At 35.8% G+C, this 22,303-nt stretch overlaps 1 protein-coding gene across 3 annotated transcripts in view; it reads left to right on the top strand.

Annotated features, from left to right (window-relative positions):
- Positions 1-22,303, top strand: part of MAP2 (microtubule associated protein 2) — a 68,809-nt gene that overhangs the window by 7,246 nt on the left and 39,260 nt on the right. For 2 of the 3 annotated variants that reach the window (XM_003406092.4, XM_064286726.1), the window contains exons 2-3: positions 10,071-10,184; positions 11,279-11,356. In XM_003406092.4, coding sequence (XP_003406140.1) covers positions 10,071-10,184; positions 11,279-11,356 — 192 coding nt within the window. Of the gene's footprint in view, positions 1-10,070; positions 10,185-11,278; positions 11,357-21,109; positions 21,356-22,303 lie in introns of all 3 variants that reach the window. The other variant, XM_064286727.1, reaches the window with a different exon arrangement.

The raw sequence follows: 22,303 nt of genomic DNA, 5'->3' as shown, positions 1-22,303 counted from the left end.
TTTCAAGATTTTAAAATATCCAATTAGAGAGGAATTCTAAATGGTTCCTAAAAATCTTTCTTATGAAGCAGGTGAAAATCATCAATCATGGAGCCAAGTCTTCTTGGATTCATTTATGGGCTGTCTAAACCTTTGTTTTGGTCAGGATTATACACGGCCTTTATCTGTCCTTTGTTGTATTTCCAATAACTCTCTCCTCATGAAAAAGAAAGAGAAAGAAGAGAAAAACTTTAATAGTAATCTTGAACAAATTGATTACTCAAAAGCCTTGAGAATATATTCATCATCAAGGAATAATATGTTTTTTCAAAAGATGTGATGTATGTATAAGTTGATTTTATTGCTGATACGTGTCTCAGAGAGCAAATATTTCCCACTGTATGCCAAATGGCGCCTTGAGTTTTAGCTTTGGGCTTGATTTTTATTGCTGATAGGAGATCAGACAGGGGAGTACCTAGCAGTCATCGCTTCTCCCATGTTGTTTCCCAAGCTACTGAGATGAACCGTCTCTTTCCGCTTCACTGTGCCAAGCCTTTTTCCCTTCCTTCCATTTCCTCACACTTCACTGCTCCTTAACACATTACAGACAGCACGTGTTTTGCCTGTCAGGGGAGTCTGGAAATTCATATCAGATGAATTCAGGAGCAGATGAAGAGAACAACTGGTGCTGCATTGCAGAGCTGATTGTCTAACATGATCTGACTTGGCATCGTGAGTCCTGAGGGGAAAAGGACACTGAACCGCTTGCTGCCCGCTCGCTGGCTGGCTGGGCTCACAGAATGAGTCAGCACTCAGGGAAAACACTGCAAAAACCAGCCAAGCTGATGAGCAAAGAAAGAGGAAAGCATATGTCCTAGGCTCTCCTGCAACTTTTAAGAAATATGCTAGTTTTATGTGGTTATTAGAACACAGAAATGAGAGTAAGATGCCTGCCTTCCTATAGGGTCGCTGTGCATCGGAATCGACTGGATGGCAATGGGTTTAATGAATTTCCTTAAATATCCCCTTCCTCTTTTAGGATATAAAACTAACATGTACATTTACAACTGATTTCAGGAATCAAAACTTAAAATGGTAGAGAAAATGGATAAGAGAGGAATCAAGATTTAGAAAAAAGTCATGTTTAATAAAAATGATCCCACATTCAGCAGCCTGAAAGTTAGACTCAATTTTTTCAGCCCACGTTTTCTATTTGTGGTGGTGCTGAGAATGAGTACCTCTGATGGCCAGTCTCCTAAATGAATTAAGATCTTCTCTTTTGCAAAACAAATATGTTTTGCCCAACCAATTTGCCATGGTTTCATTCATGTGCAGGACTGGGCAAGAAGTGATGCAAAAACATTCTGGAAGAGCAGAAACCCAAGAGGAGAGGTCCTCAGAAGTCTTAATCAAAGGTGGAAAACTGATGTTAATTTTATTCTCGAGGCTGAACCTCTTCCTCTTCTGAATGCCCCCAAGTGCCGTGTTTATATCTTGCCAACAGCATTGATGATATTGAATATTTTACTGTGGTTGCTTGTTACTTGTTTTTATCCGCATTACTAGTTTATAAATGCTGTGCTTAATTCATCTTCATTTCCTTGTGGCATGTGATGCAGTATTAACTTCCTATAGCAGGTCCTCCTGAATATTTTTAATTATCATAAAAAGAGAGACAGTCAGTATCCATGTTCCATCTTGAAAATGGAAACCACATACACATAATGGTGCTGCAAAAATTACACCACAGTGTGAGCAATATGTTTGCAGGAAAGATTACATAGAAGGGAACCCTGGAAATACTGTAGTGAAAGGGTTGTCGTGGAAGGATATAGGAGACTTGACAAAGCCTGAAAGTAAGCTTGAGGGTTTGGAGTAAATATATACATATCTTTGACGTAAAACAGCAGTAAGACATCTAATTAGAAATATTTTCTGGAAGGTGAAATTTATAAAAATGGAAAGAACCTGAAAAGTCAGGGTAAATGACCTTTCTAAGAGTCACCTGTAACAGCTAAGAAACACATGGATACTGAACAACTTTTCATGTTCTTTCCTGCATAATTGAGCACAATGTAATAGTTGGCCTCAATTAAAAATGTCACTGAAATATCCTGCAATCAGAACTTTAAAAGGCATATCCTTTTTGATCATCTGGCTATAAGGTGTGACTTCACTCAGAGGTCCTGCCAAAAAGTCTTCAATATCATCAATTTTACTTGTTTGAAATATTTTCTGTGAAGGTGTTCGCCTTATCTTGTGTTGTGGCCAAGTAGCTTTTATTTAACAAAAATTATTAAAATAACTTTTCTCCTCATTTTTCTTTTTTTCCCTCTTCCATTTTTCAGTTTCCAGAATCCCATAATTTAATTAATTCCATTTTACCTTCCCCATAGGGTTATTGAAACATGGTACTCTGGCTTAAATCATTTCCTTATAAACTGAAGATTCTAAGGAATTACCATGTGCATTTACTAGCAACTTAAAGTCTCCTAAATCCTTTCAGGTATTGATATAAAAAAATCTTGGTAGACAGTATTTTATATAGCAACAATATGTCAAAAAAAAAATAAGCATTATAGAAGATGGACAACCACTTATTTAAAACATCCATAATTCATGAGAGACTTGCTAAGAATAAACGTTGATGTTATATGTTGGTATTTGCACATTTGTTCTTAGAAATGTGTTCAAACGGGGGTTAAGCAATCTTTAGTTATACAGACATCTTGTTCTCTCTGTGTGCTGACTGAATGTATGTTATGATATATCATGAATGAGGTGATTTGCCCATCATATGGATTCTACATTCCATATGCTTCTAGATCACAAGGCCTCTGAAGATTTACTTAAATTATGCTGGGGGTGAAATAGAAGGAGCAAACATAGGTTAGCTAAGCTGATGATTTTTACCATTTCATTATAACAAAACATAGTTCTGCATAGAAGAAAGATCTAAGTTTACAACGATAACTAGTTCAGGCCATTCCTGGTATACAGAGAGCTTATATTTTGAAAGTTTACTCCAATGACAGTTTTTGGAATCTAGAATATTTTTCCATTTTCTTCATCATTTCCACTGACTCATGGATTCCTAGGTTTTTGTAGATGTAGGAGTATTAATTTGTCTATATGAAACCCAAGTCTCGCTCCTGGTGCTCATGCCCCTTAAGGAACCCAAGTACAAATGAGACTTTAAAACAAGAAGAGATCCTTATGCTGATAAGTACAGGCATATCTGCACACACACACTGTTTTTATATTTTCTTTATCCCACAGTTACTCTTTATAAGAGTGAAATTGTTCGAGCTCTCTTTATTTTGTTGAGATGTTATCTTCCCATTAATGTATTAATAATTTCACAGTCTACATTTATTTGACAATGTGATATGTTTCAAGACTTAATATAGGATATAATCCAAGTTCTCACAAGTCTACAAGAAGCAGTACAATTGTAATGGTTTTGAGAAGATGCAAAACTGAGTCTTCTAAAACTTCTAAGGCATTATCGGTTCCCTCAATGCCTTGATGATTGTATTCATCTTATTGGCATTAAGGTGATTTGAAAATTTCAGAGGAGTGGATTTCCCAAGAAATTTCTCTTTCTCAATTTAAGATGGATAAAATATTACAACCTGACTTAATTAACAAATGTTTAATATATAGGCTGCCAACAACATAAATTTGTACAGATTCCTACTTTAGAAAACCCCAACATCATCACCACCAAAAATCTTTATCCTAGAACATGTGTATAAAGCTGAACTATATTCACTTACTATATTTCTTCTGCTTGATGTGTTATTTTCCCCTTTCCTAATCTTATTGGCATTAAGGTGATCTGAAAATTTCAGAGGAGTGGATTTCCCAAGAAATTTCTCTTTCTCAATCTAAGATGGATAAAATATTACAACCTGACTTAATTAGCAAATGCTTAATATATAGGCTGCCAACAACATGTTTGTACAGATTCGTACTTTAGAAAACCCCAACATCATCACCACCAAAAACCTTTAACCTAGAACATGTGTATAAAGCTGAACTATATTCACTTACTATATTTCTTCTGCTTGATGTGTTATTTTCCCCTTTCCTACCTGAGCCCTTAAAATTAGAAGCAAAACATTCCAGAAGGTACCATTTCTAATCTGCGCTTTTCTAACTTCTTTTGACTCCATAGTATGGTATACTTAACCTGTGCTATCCTTCCACTGATACTCTTCTTAATTTATGGTACCTCCCACCTTGACTAAGCTTAAATGCTTGGATGATTCTGTTCAAGCTTTAAAGGCTTCATTTGAGTTGGTTAGGGTGCTAATCTAAACAAATTGTGAATTTTAGCATGTAGAGTTGAGGTAGAAAAAAAGAGAGAAGGAAAATTCTTCCAGAATCTACATAGAACTTTAAGTTTAGTCCGATCAGTTTGCAAATGCATTTTAGAAGAGGACCATTTGAGTGACTGTCGGGGGATCGGTCCAAATCCATGGCCCCTACAAGAAACAAAAACAAAAAGCGTGTTATTCAATGAGATTTCCTCCCTTCAAACACACTTTAAATGTGGGAACACCATGTCTTACATACCTTTGTATTTCTCATAATGACTAAATATAGCTCTATTGTCTATACTGGCTACAAAGTAAATTCTCTTAAATTTTAGTACCCATCAGAACAGAGCTTTGTGGAATCATGATTCCTTCCCTTAAGTACATTTCTCCCCATAAACTAACTTTACCTCAAATTCATTCCCCCCATAAACTAAATTCAGTGAGTTTTTCTTTTAATCAATGAATCATTGGGAGGAAACACGGATAGGCAAAGCTCTGCAGCTGCAGTGCTGGCCAGGGTGGCCCTTGGAGATCAACTGGAGTCTGACAACGATGAATATGCCAACGCCGACCTCTTCTATGAGTGCCGAGGTGCCAGGGAAACAAACAAAAGCAATCTGCTCTTTTAATTTCCTTCATCATCATTTGATTATAGGAAATAGTTTCAGAGGAACCATTTACTCTCCAAATTAAGCAAGGAGTAGAAGCAAGGAACTTTTCTTATTTCTCTGTTTTGGGAAATTTATCTAGGGTATTTGTTTCACAGAGCACTTGGAACTGCACAGTGCCTTCCTTGTTGACTAGTTTCCATCAGCAGCAGCAATTAACATTAGTTTCCTAGGCAACCATTTCGTACCCTACTGAGAAAAACCTTTTCTTGACAGGAGCATTCTGTCTAAAACGGTTTTGTTTTCCTTCTTCATGAGTGTATGGTAGGCTTACTTGTCATTTCTTTTAACGCACCGTTATTCTGCCTGTTATTCTTAAAAGCAGAAACATTTTATATTCCATATGGTCGAATTTACAGTCAATGTCTCTTACATCTCTCTGAAGAAAAACATGAAAGAAAACAAAAATATGTTCTCAGTCATATGCCAATTCACTTGGATTTCTTGCTCACAGTCTGGTTGGTGAACCTTTGTATGTTCAAGTAATTACAGCTGGTCCTGATGAAAACTTGAACGGTATGCATTCAAAATCAAACTTTTGTGTATACCAACAATGTCATATATTGCTAGAAGTAATTTATGTAATTTTCCAGGACCACTGAGAAAGTTTCAATGCCATTGCTTTTGTAATGTCAGCTAAGCAATATTGATAGATTAATGGAACAAAGTGACTAAGCTAAAAATATGAGGCCATCTTAAAAATGTGGACATGGCCATAAGAGACTACTATGGCCGTGGGAACACACAGTATCATGGAAGAAATCAGAGGGTTACAGTAGTTATAAATGCTGAGTAATACAACAATGGAGTAACATTTACTTAATGTACATTTTATTATTTTAGTTTAAATAATAAATGGCAAGAGCCTCATATATTGTCTTTTAGACAGTGAGCCAACATTCAGTCAAGGAGGTATTCATTGGGAAAAATGACATCATCATGTCAATGTATGACAAAAACTTTCAGGTTCTACCTAGATTTCATCAATCAAATAATAATCATAGATTTAGATTATAACAAAACAAGAGTACTTAAAAAATAGGTAGATGCCATTTTGTTGACTCCAACTCATGGCAACCTGGGTACAACAGAATGAAACGTTGCCAGTCCGTTGTCATCCTCATGATTGGTAGCATGTTCCAGCCCATCGCTGCAGCTCTCGTGCCAACCCATCTCACTGAGGGTCTCCCTTGCCCTCACTGGCCCTCTACTTCACCAAACATTATGTCCTCCTCCAGTGATTGATTCCTCCTGGTGACATGTCCAAAGCAAGTGAGTTGGTAATTGTTCTGTTGTAGATCACCAAGCCTTTCTTCGTATTCTGTCTTTGTCTGGAAATTCTGCTGAAACTTGTCCACCATGGGTGACCCTACTGATATTTGAAATACCAGTGGCATAACTTCCAGCATCACAGCAACACACTAGCCATCACAGTAGGACAAACTGACAAATGGGTGATGGAAAACAGTAGTACACGATTTAACTAAGCACTTGTTATTATTAGTTCATTTAATTGTCAGAACATACCAAAAGATGAATGTCACTTTTATTCCCATATTGCAGATGGAGAATCTGAGGCTTAGAGAGATTAAGCCACTTAACCCAGAACATGCAGCTAGTAAGAAATGGAGGCAGAATGTGATCCCAGGTTTTCTGACACCAGAACCTGCTCTTATATAAAATAGTTGTACAATACTGATGCAAATCAAAGTCATATTCACAAAGGACAATAAGTTTCTATTATTTTGTCAGTTTTCCCATCTGGAATATGGGTTATTGTGTGAATTAAATAAAATAATATCGACAGTAAATATAAGCACCTAGTATAACAACTTGTTTAATAACTTTGTATAACTGTATGTTTATTCATTACTTCTGTAAGTAGCTTAGCATAACTTTTGGATATTACTAAGTAGCTTTTTGTGGGTGACCGCATGTCTCAGTTAGTTTCTCTGTACGTTATGTGTATTTTTCCACTAGTATATTTCCCCAGTAACAAGAAAAAAACATTATTTCTTTCCAGAATTTAAATTATCTGCTGAGGACTACTTTGATACTCTTCATACGCTAAGAATAAATTTTCAAGACAAACTTCACTTTTTACCTTCTGATGTTTGCCTATATAGTGATCTATTATCATCTATTGCTCTGTTCCCTGGGTTGTAGATTTAAAATCCTTTATTCCAAATCACTATAATTCAATAATATTTGTAGAGGTTATGAGATGAATTTGTCTTAATGAACTTACTTTTAATGTTTTCCTTTCAACTAACCTGCAGGCAGATCCATTTATTAGATTAGTTCCAAATTGTCATTCATTTTGCTTAGTCATGACATGGCTTTACAGCTGTGCGAAAAATGAGATTTTTTTTTATAAATTGTAGAAGCTGTCTCATTACCATATTGACACTACTCATAAAATAATAACAAGTCAAGGTCCAAATTCTGAGTATAAGGTTCTCACTATAGTACAGATAGTATTGTTAGCTAATAGCATTGAAATCTTGATATTAATAAGATGAAAAATACATATCACACACATACCATAACTAAGATAAATTTTAACGTGAACTAAAACTAAAACACTTTTAGAAAATTTTAAAAGTTCAAAAGAAAGGAGATTGAGCCCTTAAAAGCAGCTGTGAAGATCACCGTTATGTTTTAATTATGTGTAATGAATAATAATTTATAATAATTTATGTGTATTCTAGATTCATCTTTAATAGTCTGAAGAGTTCAAGTTCTATTCATAACTTTACACACAATGTTTGGAAGAAAAAGCAAAAAGAAAAAAATGTATGTAGTAGAAAATAGGGAAGGGCTTAAAAGAGGTCAAGTTAGCAGTGAATAATTAGAATGTATTCTAATCTCTCAACTCAAAAGGCATTTTCCACATTGCTTATTCATGTTCTCGGTAGTAGATAGGGGTTACCATGCCTTTTGAGTCACTGTCTAAGAGACAGCTCTGAATAAAGACTTGGTGGCAGGAGTCTTCAGCAGAGGAGAACCCAGGACCTACACAGCCAGGAAAATGGGTAAGACTCCAGAGAAGAAATAACAAAGACAGTATGTAATTGAGTCCCCACACTAACCTATCAGAAAGGTACTAAATTCCATTTTACAGGTTAGGCCTTAAAGCACAACAAGTTTAAATAAATTTCTTAAGTTCAAATAACTAGAATGTAGCAATGCCATAGTTTATATCCACATTTCTCTGAATTAAAGCTCATGTGACTTCCTCTGATATACACCATAAAATGTAATAATCCCCTTGATAGATAGAAAGATATGGTAAATAAATAGAAGGATGGATAGATGGGTGGGTGGATGACTGGATGGATGGAGGCATTTAATAAATATTTGTAAAATGAATGAATATATATATATATATATATAATCACACACATAATAGCCCTTAAATTTTTATAGGTCCGATTTTGTGACTGTAGTCCCTGTCTTCTGTATTTGTTTGGCATATTTACTCTTCATTCTCCCTGAGCTTTACCCAGACCCCAAGTGATTTTGCTCCTGTCTTGGGAGCCAGGCTGTAAGAGTGAAGTTCACCCAAGAGATCTGCTGATTAGGCCTCCATTGGAAGAAGGCCATGTCTCCCTCCTCTCTCCATACTGGTGACAACTCTTGCTTAGAAGATTTGAAATTGACTGGACTCATTGATAGCCCCAGAATAATCTTATCTTCATATTTTCTGAAATTCGCTGTGAATTTTTCATTAGAAAAAGTGTTATTTCCTACTTGAAAAGTATTAACAATATTGTTCTCCCAGAAACTTTAGATTAATACGTCATGAACTAGGCTCCCACACAACCTGTCTGATTATTCTAAAATAGTGTTTCTTAAAATCTGTTAAATTCAAGAAAAAAACTACCAGTCCTCCCAGGATTAGGTTATTTTCTTGTAACTAGCTTAAATGTGTACAGATATAAAAGTTAGCTTCTTCATAAGCTCTTATTCAACTATGAAACTCAAGCACATGTATGGATTAATTTTCTCTAAAACAACAAAATCAACAGAATTCAAATATTCTATCTAAGGTAAATGATAGTTTTGCTGACACTGAATCATTGCTCACAACTGGAATGTGGTACTGGCTGATAGAGTGCATTTCATGTGGGTGGACATGTCTCTACTGACTGGAGACAGTTCTGTACTTGTCTCTATTTAAACTATTTTGAAATTCTCGTTTGTACAGCGCACCACAGTGTCATTTGACTTACACCTTGTGTGAACACATCCTTTGGGTATTAAGTTTACCCCTGTTCATTTCTCGCTAATCCTCAATGTTTAAAATAATTCTCCATATCAAAATTATTCTAAATACAATCTCAAACAAAAAGACTGAAATATTGTAGCATTGCTCAGTTATAACTTGTTCAGATATACAGATACTTGTATTAATTTTATTGCATTGTCTTCCTAATTAGTAAATATGATATGACTTTAAATATTTCTAAAACATCTACTGTCTAGAAAGAGATCCTCTTATATACCGTTTCTCTTAATTTCATTCAAATTTTATCTTCCCAGGGTTTTCATAACCTCTTTTGTTCACACTGATCCTGGAATGCCTGTCATCACAAATACACATTTTCCGACTTCTTTTTCAGGCTTCAAATCACAGTATTCCTGCAAATCAGCATAAAGAACTATTTGAATGACACTTTTCTAGAATATGTTAAGAAAATTAAAAAATATATTTTACGTTAAATCTAAAATGAATCATCTCTCCTCTCTTTGAATTTGTTTTACTAGGTGCAAAATTCTTTAGGCATAAACAGCTTTTAAAAAATAAAGTACCATACAAAATTATTATTATTTAGTTATCAGTTCATTGTGCTTAGCTCCCAAATACCAATTTCTGCCTTAGTTTTCTTTTTTTTCTAACAGTATGTGTACACACGTATACACGTGTGTGTGTATTTTATCTGCAATTTTTAAAAAATTCTATTGTTCTATTGTACTTTTTTGGGAGAAAACATTAAACTGAAATCCAATTGACTATATTGTTTGATCAATTTTTTTTTTCTGCCTGCTTCAGACTTTTCATAATTATATTTTCTTCTGTTACTGTTTATTACAGAGGAGGTATCTGCAAGGATAGTTCAAGTAGTCACTGCTGAAGCTGTAGCCGTCCTGAAAGGCGAACAAGAAAAAGAAGCTCAACATAAAGACCAACCTGCAGCTCTGCCTTTAGGTAAATGAGAAAGAGCCTCAGATTAGGATCTGCGTCTGCAGTGCCCTGACCACAGGACAAAGTCTTCATGTTCAAAGATAGACCATGCCGTGTGCTTCATCCTTACGTATGACATTCATCAAACACCTGTCTTGGAATACACTGGGATCTATTTGAACCTTTAACAATATGCTAATTGTGTTATTTTGTTAATCTCTAGGATGATAAATTGGTAGTTAGACTTGCTTCTAAGTTGCCCTTAATTTTTTATTTCCCAGACCACTATAGAGAGTTATTATAAAAATAAAGCCACTGCATTTTGATTTCATGACCCTCACCCATAAGGAAAATATTCTAATACTTTAACTAGAGATGGTCATTTTCCTTTGTGGTTTTGGTGAATATCAATAAAATAGTTTTGGATCTCCCTGAACTGGCCATACAATACCTATAGCCCAAGCTTTGTTAGAATCATCAATGACTTTGTTATTCCATACGAGGTACCAATCTTCCCTTGGTTCATTGGCTCATATAAGGCACCTCGATGGCACTGCCCTCTTCCTGGGTCACAAGTCAAATGCCCTCTGGAGACAGACAGGTAATGTAACCCACGTTTGCCAAGGAAAACACTTTTGTTCATAGGACACTGCTACTCAATAGATAATAATAACTGTGAACAATCAAGGTAACATTTGCTTTCAGATCAAGAAGTTGAACAATAGAGTTCTAATGTTTTTTTCAGTCAAATCCAAACTAAATTACTTGCCCATGTGTGTTTGCATATGATAAATAAGAGCATATATGAAATATTTTATTAATTGAACAAGAAGACCAAATGAATGTGATTAATGATCAAATTTAGCAGAATTCTCTCATCCATTTTTGTGGAGAAGTCAGAATAATACTTTGACAAATATTAAATGCTATTCTTTTTAGGTTTTCAAAAACATGTGAATCAGGTAATGGGGCTAAAAATAAGTCAAGGACAGCATACTATTGAATGTTTCCCTGGATAGCATAGAGAGGCCTTTTTACAGATGGCAGAACTGCTTACACATCTAATGGCCTAATAGGATTAATTGTTGTGTCTCATTTTTCCATTGTTTGATCTTTAGCAGCTGAAGAGACAGCTAATCTGCCTCCTTCTCCACCTCCATCACCCGCCTCAGAACAGACTGTCACAGTAGAGGAAGGTAAGGCCTATTGGACTTTTCAAGGTTTGTCTTCTGATAAAAGGTAAATAAAGTGCATAGCTTAAGGACTGGACTTTGATCAGGATGGGACTCAGCTTTGGAGCTGTCTGTTTCAAATGGTCAAGAAGAATGAAAACCTTAATAAAGGTATAATCATTTATCCATATAAAATCAGAAGTAGAGAAATACGGTAAATAAAAAGGAAAAATTGATAAAGGAAAAGATAACTTTGTATTTAAGATGGTAGGATAGCTATAGAAAAGTGGTTTACTTAATGTAGAATGTTTTAACAGAGAAGATACAATGATAATGTTTGCTATCTTGTAAGTGATTGAATGAAAATAAAAATAAATTTGTTTTCCACTTTATAGTAGGAGTCAGATTTATTGATGAAACTAACACTTCCTTCTGGAAGTGTCAGGAATTATCTCTGTTTTGTTCATCACTGTATTGCCAAGGCCTTCTCTAGGGACTGGCCCATAGCAAACTCTCAATAAACATTTAGTGAATAAATGAAGAAGTTAATGAATGAATCCGATATTGAGGGCCAAAAACCAAAACCAAACCCATTGCCGTCGAGTCAATTCTAACTCATAGTGACCCTATAGGACAGAGTAGAACTGCCCCATAGAGCTTCCAAGGAGCACCTGGCAGATTCTAACTGCTGACTCTTTAGTTAGCAGCCATAGCACTTAGCCACTATACCACCACAGTTTCCGACATTGAGGGCAGTGAACTGAAAACTTCTTTCCTTCTGAGACCAGCTATTGTCTATGAATCTAGTTATACATTTACTCAACATGGACTGTCATGTCAGCTTTTCACTTCTCATTGGTAAAATGGAGGGATCCCTTGAAGAATATTAATTTAGAATCTGAGATGAAAGGCACTATTTAAGAGCAAATTATTATTCATTCTCTGACTTAGGTCAATTAACTTATGTGTATCATTCAAGAGGTATAGAAAAAGACAGTTACAGCTCAGTTTTTTTCCACGTAATTTAGTTTTCAAATACTAATGCCAGGAATTTATTAGTATTATTCCATTTTATTCATTTATTTCTTCACTTATTTTTTCTTTTGTCATTTCTAGATTATTTTACTTTGTTAAAATTGAATATGATATTTATCACAACAAACTCATTATCTTTTCATAATTTGTCTAAGTATATTTGTTTGAAATATTCTTTGATTTCCTAAATATAAAAATATAAATTATTGAAGTATAGACTATCAACTCCAAGATAATTTCATTTTAAATGCAGATTTTTTGTTTTTAATAAGGTAGTTTTTTTTTTTTTTCCTCTAAACTGGGTTTTTTTTTTTTTAATTTACTTCTTAAAATAATGCCTACTCTAAGGAATAAAAGAAAATTTGAGAAATGTAGACTAATAGCCACTGATTATTACTTAATTTCCTTAAATATGTAAGTTGATCTATATAGATTTGAAATTTACAGATTTGAAGGATTCTTTTTGGCCTTATGTTTATACATTGATCCACCAAATGTTTATTGAGCAGCTAAATGTTCCAGGCACTCTTTAAATTCTTGGAATACAGTACTGAACAAAATGGACATGATCCCCACTTTTAAGGAGCACATCATTGAATGGAGAACAAAGGCTTGATAAATAAGCTCACAAATAACTTCAGATAGACCAAAAAAGGAAAACCTTGTTTTATTGAGTGGTTAATGGAAGTTTCTCTAAGATAGTAACATTTCAACTGAGCCCAGAATCATGAGTAAGAGTTGGCCAAGCAAAGATGGAGGAAAGGGTGAATTTCAGGCAAAGGGACCAGAATGTGCAAGGGCACTCAGGTGGGCAAGAGCATGAAGTGCTCTAGAACTGAAGGAGACCCCTGGCTGATGGGTGACAAGAAAATGGTAGGAGTAGTGAAGGAGAAGGAGAATAGGCAGCCACTGGCTGGGTTCAGGAGCAAGGATTTCACTTGGAATGCAGTAGGAAGCCTTACATAACAGTTATATTTCCCTAGGATCACTGGAAATGTTTCTGAGCCCCTGCTTAAGGCCTTTCAAGTGTCAGAGAGTCCTCTTAACCCCAGAGAGGGTTGTGATGTTGACACATCTGACCTACTCTAAAAGTCTGTCTGAAGTCAAGTAATTTACTCTTCTTACTCTTATATTGGAGTTGGAGCTGGAAAGGAAGAAGTAGAGTTCTCCCATCCACCTAGGGATTTGTCCAACCTATTTGTGGAGGGTATTGCAGTGGATATAGTAAAAACATAAATAAAATACAGAATAACTTTCACATTTTGCTAACTTTGGTGTCATTTTCCAGACTAGCTGAACTCTTACATTTTAGAATTGCATTTTTCTGGATGTTCAATATACTGAGGGAAAATGTCAACTCACTTTTACTTACTGTTAAAAGTAATTTGAAGATACTTCAACATTTTTTTTTAAAGCAAACTGTATTTTTATTGAATTATTGTTTTCTTCTTTTTATAAAAAAACCATTAAACTATGTGAAGGCTTAATGATTTCCTTTTAAAAGCATAACCACTTTTTAACATATTGGAGATAGAGATTTTTTTTTCCCCAAACTATACCTCATTAACCAGGTAATAACCACAGTTTAAATGTTGAGAGACATGTGATCTAGACAAATTAGCTGTCTCATTCTCTTTATTAAACCACAGTATATTATATAGAATAAATATTGTTTTAAAAATACCCAGTTTAGTTTTGTCAGAAGATAAATTACTCACCGACAGAAAACAGGGTTCAAGTGATTAATTTTTCAAGCTAAATTGATTGTAAAGATGCAACTTAAATTCCATTAATGTCATGGCTTATAGCAAATTGAATGGAAAAGGAGTAGGTGGTTTTGCTTGCCTTGCTGAGGAGATTATTTACTCTCTTTGACACACTTTCAAAGTGACTTTCATCCCAGGACCACAGTAACTGCACCACAGTCTGATCCTTTCAGGCAAAATGTAAGAAAGCTCTTGGATTAAATTGAGTAATTCAATGATTTTGAGGATATGCTTACTTTTTATTAAATATCAATTTTTTGAAGCTGCTCTTTCCCTAAGGGGAAATGTGAAAGCTTCTCCTAAAAACAATTGAAGATATAAATTACTCTCATTTATGAATATTTATTTATTACAATTAATGTAATATTACTAATTCCCAGAATAGGTACTTACTTGGAGAAACATTTACAAGGGATTTTGATGCAAAAGTTAAACAAGTAGCACACTTAAAAATATAAGCATACAGGGAAGCGTGGTAGAGTAAATTGATACTCTGCTGAGTTGGGATGGCTTCAGATTAACCTCCTTTTTCTTTTCGGCCTAACCGTAGTAGTTGGCATTTGGACTGAACTGTTAGAATTTGGAAGCCTGTGCAAGAACAGTGGAACCATCTGAAAACACAGCCAGGGATCCTTCTGCCCTCTTAGGTTTGCTCCAGAATTCTAGGGTGGTGTTTTCCTGTGTCATGGATATGGTGACATAATAATTGCTAATCTGAATGCAGTTTTCCCTCCATATCATTCTGTGGCAGCAAACACAGCTGGCAAACTGATGAGACCTCAGCCAAAAGCTTGCAGAGTGGAAAAGGCTTAGAGATGGCGGAGAACCATATAAACGGAGCCAGCTGCCTTGAGCCATACATTGTGATGCCAAGACAGGCAAGATCACTGAGTCACTGATGCCCCGTGAGACCCAGTGTCTAGTAAAAGTGACTACTCATTTGTACCCAAGGGGGTTGACATTCCAAGACTGAGTTTTATGTGGCAAGCATTACTTTTAACCCAACAGAAACTTTCAAACTTTTTTTTTGAATGAAAGCAAATTAGGAAAAATCCATTCCATCCATTGAAACCAGGTAAGCTTCATTTTGAAGATTATATTTATGAAAAAGAGCTATGTAGAAATCCAGGATCCACAAAGCTACCTTGCCCTTTACTATATCACATTCTTAAGTGAAATAGAATATTTCGTGACAAAAGTAGGGTCCCCAAAAACATGCATCTTATAGTAAAAGATACCTTCAATCCTGCCCTTAAACCCCAAACTACTGTTATTAAGTGATTTCACTGTTCATAAATATCTCAACTCTAACGTTGATGAGTCAAGTGACATGAAAGAGCAGAGGTACTTAAGAACTTGTCTGAGTATGCTGAGAACAAGGATGCTAACATGTGTCAGATATTGTGCTTGGCACTTTCACAGATGTCTTCTCATTTAGTTCTCCCAGCAACCCACAGAGGTAGATATTGTTTATTCTCCCTGTATTGTTCAGGATGTCATGGTTTATAAGTGGCTTATCCAGAAATCAATCCTTGTAACCACAGCCCTACCCCTTCCCTCAAGTTGTTTCTTTCTGTGGACCTGTAGAAGTGAAGTTATTTTCAAATGAGAACTTTTTATTATGAGCTACTGGACTAATTTCCTTTTCTTCAGACCATCTCCAAAATAGGTTCTTTGTGTCTTGCATCTCCCTTGGGTGCAATCCAAGACCATCCGCCATACATTACTTTGTATCAAATGAGAATCTAATGTCTTCTCTCATTATCATTGGAACCAACTGCACTGTTTGGACTTGGCTAGAAGTGATCTCCTCTAAGAATAGTTTCCCTGACACATCTCTGGGGTTTGTAATATAGATGGACTTCATACGTTTTAAATGAAGAATTGAAGTACATATACCTCACAGTACCACAGTACCAAGAGTGCCAGACACTGTTTTTGAAGTTGTCTGGGCTCAGAAATGGACAAAAGCTAAGTAGAGAAGCTACTTTTCCACTGAAACTCTTAAGGTGTTTCTTGGTTTTATTTATTGTTCTCTGATCAGAATTAAAGTTTTCAGAATAGAAAACACTGTTTCTTTGAAATGTTGAAGACCTGAAGCAAGCCTCTGGGCTGTTTTTTATATTTGGGTGCTTTGAAAAGAACAATAACAACAAGAAAAAGGAGGCCAAAATCTTCAAAAGTTTAAATTATCCAATGAACGTTGCCTTTAACGCCCAGCCTTTAAATTCTTTAGTTGCATACTATAGTCTGCTCTGCGTCCCAGGAAATGTTGAAAAACAGCCAAATATCCCATTTTCACTTACTGATTGCCCATGCAGCCTGTTGAACATATTAGAAGTTTCAGAAGTAACTTGCATATATGGAGAGTTCCTCCATGAGTCACTGGGAAATATGAATGACTGGGACATGTGACAACCCCAGTGGTGTAGACCAGATCTTGTCCAGTTATCTGCTCAGCTGAGAAATTGTGTTGAGCAGAACTAAGAATATTAAATGTAGTTTTAGGCTTCTGCTATCCCATGGTATAACAAGCATCATGACTGAGAAAGTTCTGAGCACCCATCCAGAAACAACTTCCATGGAGTAGTCACTAAATAATGTGCTCAAGAGATTAAAAGTGTTCTCTATGTAGAATGTTATTTTAGTATTCTTATGATTTCAGGCTTATTTCCACTTTTCATCACTTGGTTGCTGAAATAAGTTATTGCCCTAAAAATACAGTGTATTTTCAAATTAATGCTATAATTCTCTCTGCTTAAATTCTGATAGAATTAAAACTGTATACATAGATACAAGAGACTTTGTTTTTATTACTGAGTTATGAAATTTAAAAATAATTTCCCTATATAAGTAAATAAATAGTGATTAGCAAATTTAGTAACCTGCTACATAGGCCAGAAATGTAGAGGTCTGTGCCACATTGAAGTCAAATATTGTCCATTGTCATTGTTCTTAAAACTCATTGAATTATATAGGAATCCAAGTGCTAAGCAGCCTGATCTACAGTTACTCCTTTAAGGAGATACATTTAAATGAGCAGATTTCCAAGCCAAGACACGGGAAAGGACAGAAATGACAACAGTTCCTTTAGTATTTCAGTGAGAAATATGTAATGGGGGGTTGAAACATGAAAACAGTAATGAACCAGTGGCGCAAATGAAACTGCATGAAGGCTTGATTAATCTGAAGCCAACTCTCCAGAAATTCTCAGTTGATTAAGCTTTCCGAAGAGAAGCAAAACTCCAAAAAAAAAAAAAAAAAGTTTTATTTTTAGAAACTTTCTTAACCATATCCTTCCATGGTCCTATAAACGAACCAGTGTTCAAACGGATGTCCCAAGCTACTGTATTACCCTTAGTGTTCACAGAAACAGCTTTGCTGACTGCATCTCCTTACGGAAGTAGAATAATGCATGGTAGATTTGTCATAACAAAGTGAAATAAAAAATTATTTTCCACCTAAAATCATTAACTAAAAATTAAATTAACTAAAATGCTAACTATTTGAGCAGCTTAGATAAGATTGTGCTTCATACAGGACTATTTTCCCCCATAGACACACAGGCATCAGATCCTAACAACTTTCTTCTCTTTAGCTTGCAAATGTATTGCCAGCAGCATAAGAATTCTAATTTTTTTGAAAAAAAATTTTTTTCTTCCAAAGAATGCATTTGTTTTGTAATGCTTTGTTTCTATTCCAATGTTTCCTTGGTTATTCTGACTTGTTAGCAGGGGATGTATAGATAATTTCTGCTCTGCAGTGGGGTTATCAGTGCTTTTTATTCATAGAGATCAATGGCAAGCTTGTTTAAGGGATAGTTTTTAAATTCAGTGGCTACAGAAGCATGAAACATTCTCTGTCTCCCATTCTCCATTGGCTTGGTCGTGCTAGTTCCCATCCATCCTGCTCTGCTTCTTTTGCAGCCCTTTGTGTCCTTGTGCAGGTGTCTGTCTCGTCAGTCTGATCTTGTGTCTGTCTTGTCCAGTTCTCCCTGCAGTTTCTTCCTGTGTGTCTGTTTGTAGATGAAGGGGCTGAGGATCAAGTGGGCACTCTACACAGGTTCCCCAGCCACGAACCTGCCACCAGTGGGGAAAGGCGTAGACTCCTAGCCCCCTCCATTTCGGTGTCTGTACCTGATGATGACCCTTACAATTCCGATGAGGAGTACTATGAGCATCCTTTGTTCAGCTCAGAATGGACTGCCTCTAGTGCGCACCCCAGTGTCACAGCGCAGAGCGCAGAGGCCCATTTAAGCCAGGAGAAAGGTGAACCGAGCATGGTCCCCTTTTGCTCCTCCTCCCCAGCCCGCGGCTTTGTCCACACACATCATACTAAGTGTGCCTTCATATGGAGGGGGGCGGGGGAAGGAGCTGGCTTTTTCCACATGAAAGTGAAGCCCCTGTATAGGTTGTGTCCATCCAAGAGCCTCAACAATTTATATGAAAGAAGCCTTCCTTGGGGTATGTGAGTACTTCTTTTTTCTCAATCGTTGCTTCTGAGAAGGAAGAAAAAAAGTAAATAAAAGGAAGCAAAAATGGTCTGATTAAAGCTTGACTCCTTTCTGCTCCTAGTCACAGAGAGTAAGTCAGAGAAGAACATACTCTTACCCAAATCGAAGAAGATGGTCCTTAATATTATTTTTGTCTTCTCTGAATACATATCTCTAAGACCAGACTTCAATACAATTAGTCCTCTTTTTAGTGCTATGTTAATACTACTTACTATTAAAAAAAATTTATTTAATAATTTTAATTTTAATGTTAATACTACTTACTATATAGCTCCTTAAAAAAGAGCTACTGAAGAGGGTCTGCTTAGGGCAGAATAAATGTTATGGAGTAGATTTATTTCTCCAAATCATTTAGTCATCTACAGAGAGTACAAAGGCCACCCCAGGTGATTGCATCTTGGCTCAAGCTGGGCTAAAATGAAGGATCTAATTCATAGCCTTCATCATCTTAGCCTCATAAAGCCAGGAAACCCTGGTATATAATTGGCTATGGTAGAGAGAAAACAAGTGGGCAATAGTTGCAATTTATCTCATTGTAACTGGTCTTGTAAGGGAAAACAAAGGGGGAAATTTTGCTTAGGTGAAGGGGTTATTTTCGTATCGGGTAATAATGTAAGGGCAAAATAGTTTCAAAGCAATGGGGAATAAGCTCTCAGCTCACAAACTACATTCATGGTCATAGACTTCTTCAAGGGTCCTTTTGAAAACAAAGAGCCTCAATGATTCAAACACTCTGATAGAGAAATATAACCCATATTTCTAGGTAAACTAAGCTCTTGGGATAGTGTGAACTTAAAACTATTAAGAACAATATGTGGGTTTTTTTTTTTTTTAACTAAGGAACAGGTATAGTAGAATAAACATGATTTACACAAAATGAGGAAATGGAAAGCTAGAAAGTTAACATGGATTTGGAAAACATATAAATTAACTTGATTAGACTTCATTCAATAAGCTAAAGTCAGTAAAGCAGCTGTGTTAAAAATCTTCTAACTGCGATCCAAAACTCTAATTCTATGGCATTATAGAAATTGCCTTAATAATAAGTTCAAATCTGAAATTTTTTAAATGTCATTACATAATTTAATTACACAAATCAAAGTGCCTGAGTGCTAAGTATGAGGAGATAGATGGCGTAGTTCTCATTTTTTCCACCTGAAGGTTTTAATATTTCCCACAAAAGAAAATTCCTTTCCTGTCTATCTGTAGTCTCTCCCACAGGACTGTTAAAACAATGACAGTATTTCACAGGGAACTTCAATTTGGATAACTATCAAACAGCTTAAATTTTTCCCTCTAATTTCATAAGAGATGAAATGTGATTTATTTTACTGGCATTTGAAGCATAAATGAGGAACAAATGAACAAAATAATTGATGAAGCTCATAGGTTTGTTTTTTTACATTTTAAATGCTAACTTTTTTTTTTTTCTTGTGATTTGCATCTTTCAGAGGATAGTTTGGCAGTTTGGTTGCCACTCAATTGTTTTCTTGGTGATTTAATTTTGAATTGCAGAAATAAGAATTTATAGCTAATATGCACGTCTTCTTTCAGACTCACTGTCAAAGAGAACTGTACATGAGCTACCTTACTGATATTTCAGGGGTTTAAGCAGTATGGTAAGAGTTGTGTCCCAGAGGTAGACTTTTCTAACTAGTAAGGCTTAGATTTTCCCTTGACCTTGTCTTTCAAAATATTTTACTTTCTCCTGAAGAATTTTCACCTCCTCCAACATCATAGAATGCATTAAAGTAAAATAAATTTTCACCCTAGAAAATAATAAGTAAATTATATTTTAAATAGTCATGATGGACTTTGTGATAAAGCTATTAAGGTAGTTGATTGGATATTATTTTGAGGCAAGGCTTTTTTTGTTCCCAAAGGTTTCTTTAGCTAAGTTTACATGTTTTAAATAATCAGGCATTCTTATGTAGGGGCTTCCTGCATTGGAGAAAGGTTTCTTTAGCAAAGTTTACATGTTTTAAATAGAGTAATCAGGCATTCTTATGTAGGGGCTTCCTGCATTGGAGAAAACAGCACATGTCTAACAAATTTCAAGGTTTTTTTCTGTACATCAATGCATCTGTCTTTTCACAATCATCTGTTAGCTGGCAGCACCATCTCTTCTTTCCAGCGAGCTTTCCACATGTGTTCGACTTACTGCCATTTCCACTAAGGGAAATAGAGCAATAAAACTCTTTCAGCTCTCAATTTTTTAAATAAACAGACTTTTAATGAGAATTCAGAAGGCATCATTATTAACAGATTATACATAATAATTTTCCAACCAATACATAACATACATTTTGTAAGAACATTAATTAATGGCAAAAGAAAAAAAACAAAAACCTGAGGTTCTGATAAGGTCATTACAATGGAGCTGAAAGGGTTCCTTGGATAATATTTCTGTCATTTTGTGTATGGTTCTGTGGTCATGATGTCGACATCTTTTTCATCCCTAAGAAGAAGAAACGCTAGAGGGTCCCATGGCTGAGGAAGAGAAACCTGCTGCTCTTCTTGGGAAAGAGTGTGGGGCTCCTAAGTCCTCAGACCAACCCAAAGACCTCAGTGAGGGCCAAGTGGAGTCTAGTGAGAAGGCCAAAGTAGTTCCTGAAGAGAGTGCCCCAGCAGGGGCCCCACAGGAGAAAAGTGTAAAGGAGATCACAGAGGTGTCTCCGGAAGTAAAAGCTCCTTCCTCTGCCAAGGAAGGTGTGTCTTTCTTAGGACTTGCATGAATTTTGTTGCAAATGATCTCTCCAGCAGCTTACCAACCTAATGCCTTTTCAATGCTGTTTCATTGCTTGGTCTTGTGATCACAAGGCCACTGTTTTAGGCTTACTGAATAGTGAGTGTGGCTTGCGCAGGTGCTGTACGACAGCTTGGTTTATCACTGCTGTTGCTGATTTGTGATTTTCCTTTGCCATGGTACAATACGCTTTGCAGCCAGGCTGATGGTGCTATGTGATCTTTTTTTTTTTTACTCATCTCAAATGTTTGCCAGTCACATTGCTAATACATGTCTATTTTTATTTTTATTTTGGGGACAGCAATTCATATGCTTTTCTTTTGAACCGTAGAGTTGTTGACTCGGACTCTGGCACATAGAGGCTTAAATGGTACAATCGTTTTTGTTTGCAACCACAATGTGCTATGTTTTTATGCTTCAATGAATACTGGTTTGGTTTCCTTAAACGCTCTTGCTGATGCGTCTCATGTCATTTCCTCTTCATGGCAGCCAACTCCTTTTGATCATCCCCATATCTCTTGAGTTTTCATTCATCTAACCTTTATTATAAGTTCATGAAGTATTTCTTTTCTATTGTTACAACAGGACACACAAGTATATAAGGTAATGATGATCCATACACTTGCTCTTCGAGAGATGGTTTGAATTTTATTATTTTTCCCCAAATTGTTTCTAAATGATTACGTTTAGCCCTACAGATCACAGTCAAATACCCTTAATTTTAAAACATAAGTGGGATTCTGAAGCCTTTCAGATTGGTGAATAAAAAATAAATAAAAGTTTGTCATTCAATTTCTGGGAAGCATCTCTCAAGCCATTACTGGGCAATGCTTCTCCAGTTGGTCAAGTCCCAGGGAGTGAGGTCATGACCATGGAGAGAAAAGTCTTTTAAAAATGTCGTTACTCTACTC

The sequence above is a fragment of the Loxodonta africana genome, chromosome 6 (genome assembly GCF_030014295.1).
Source record: "Loxodonta africana isolate mLoxAfr1 chromosome 6, mLoxAfr1.hap2, whole genome shotgun sequence".
NCBI lineage: Eukaryota > Metazoa > Chordata > Mammalia > Proboscidea > Elephantidae > Loxodonta > Loxodonta africana.
This window is presented reverse-complemented; position numbering and strand designations above follow the sequence as displayed.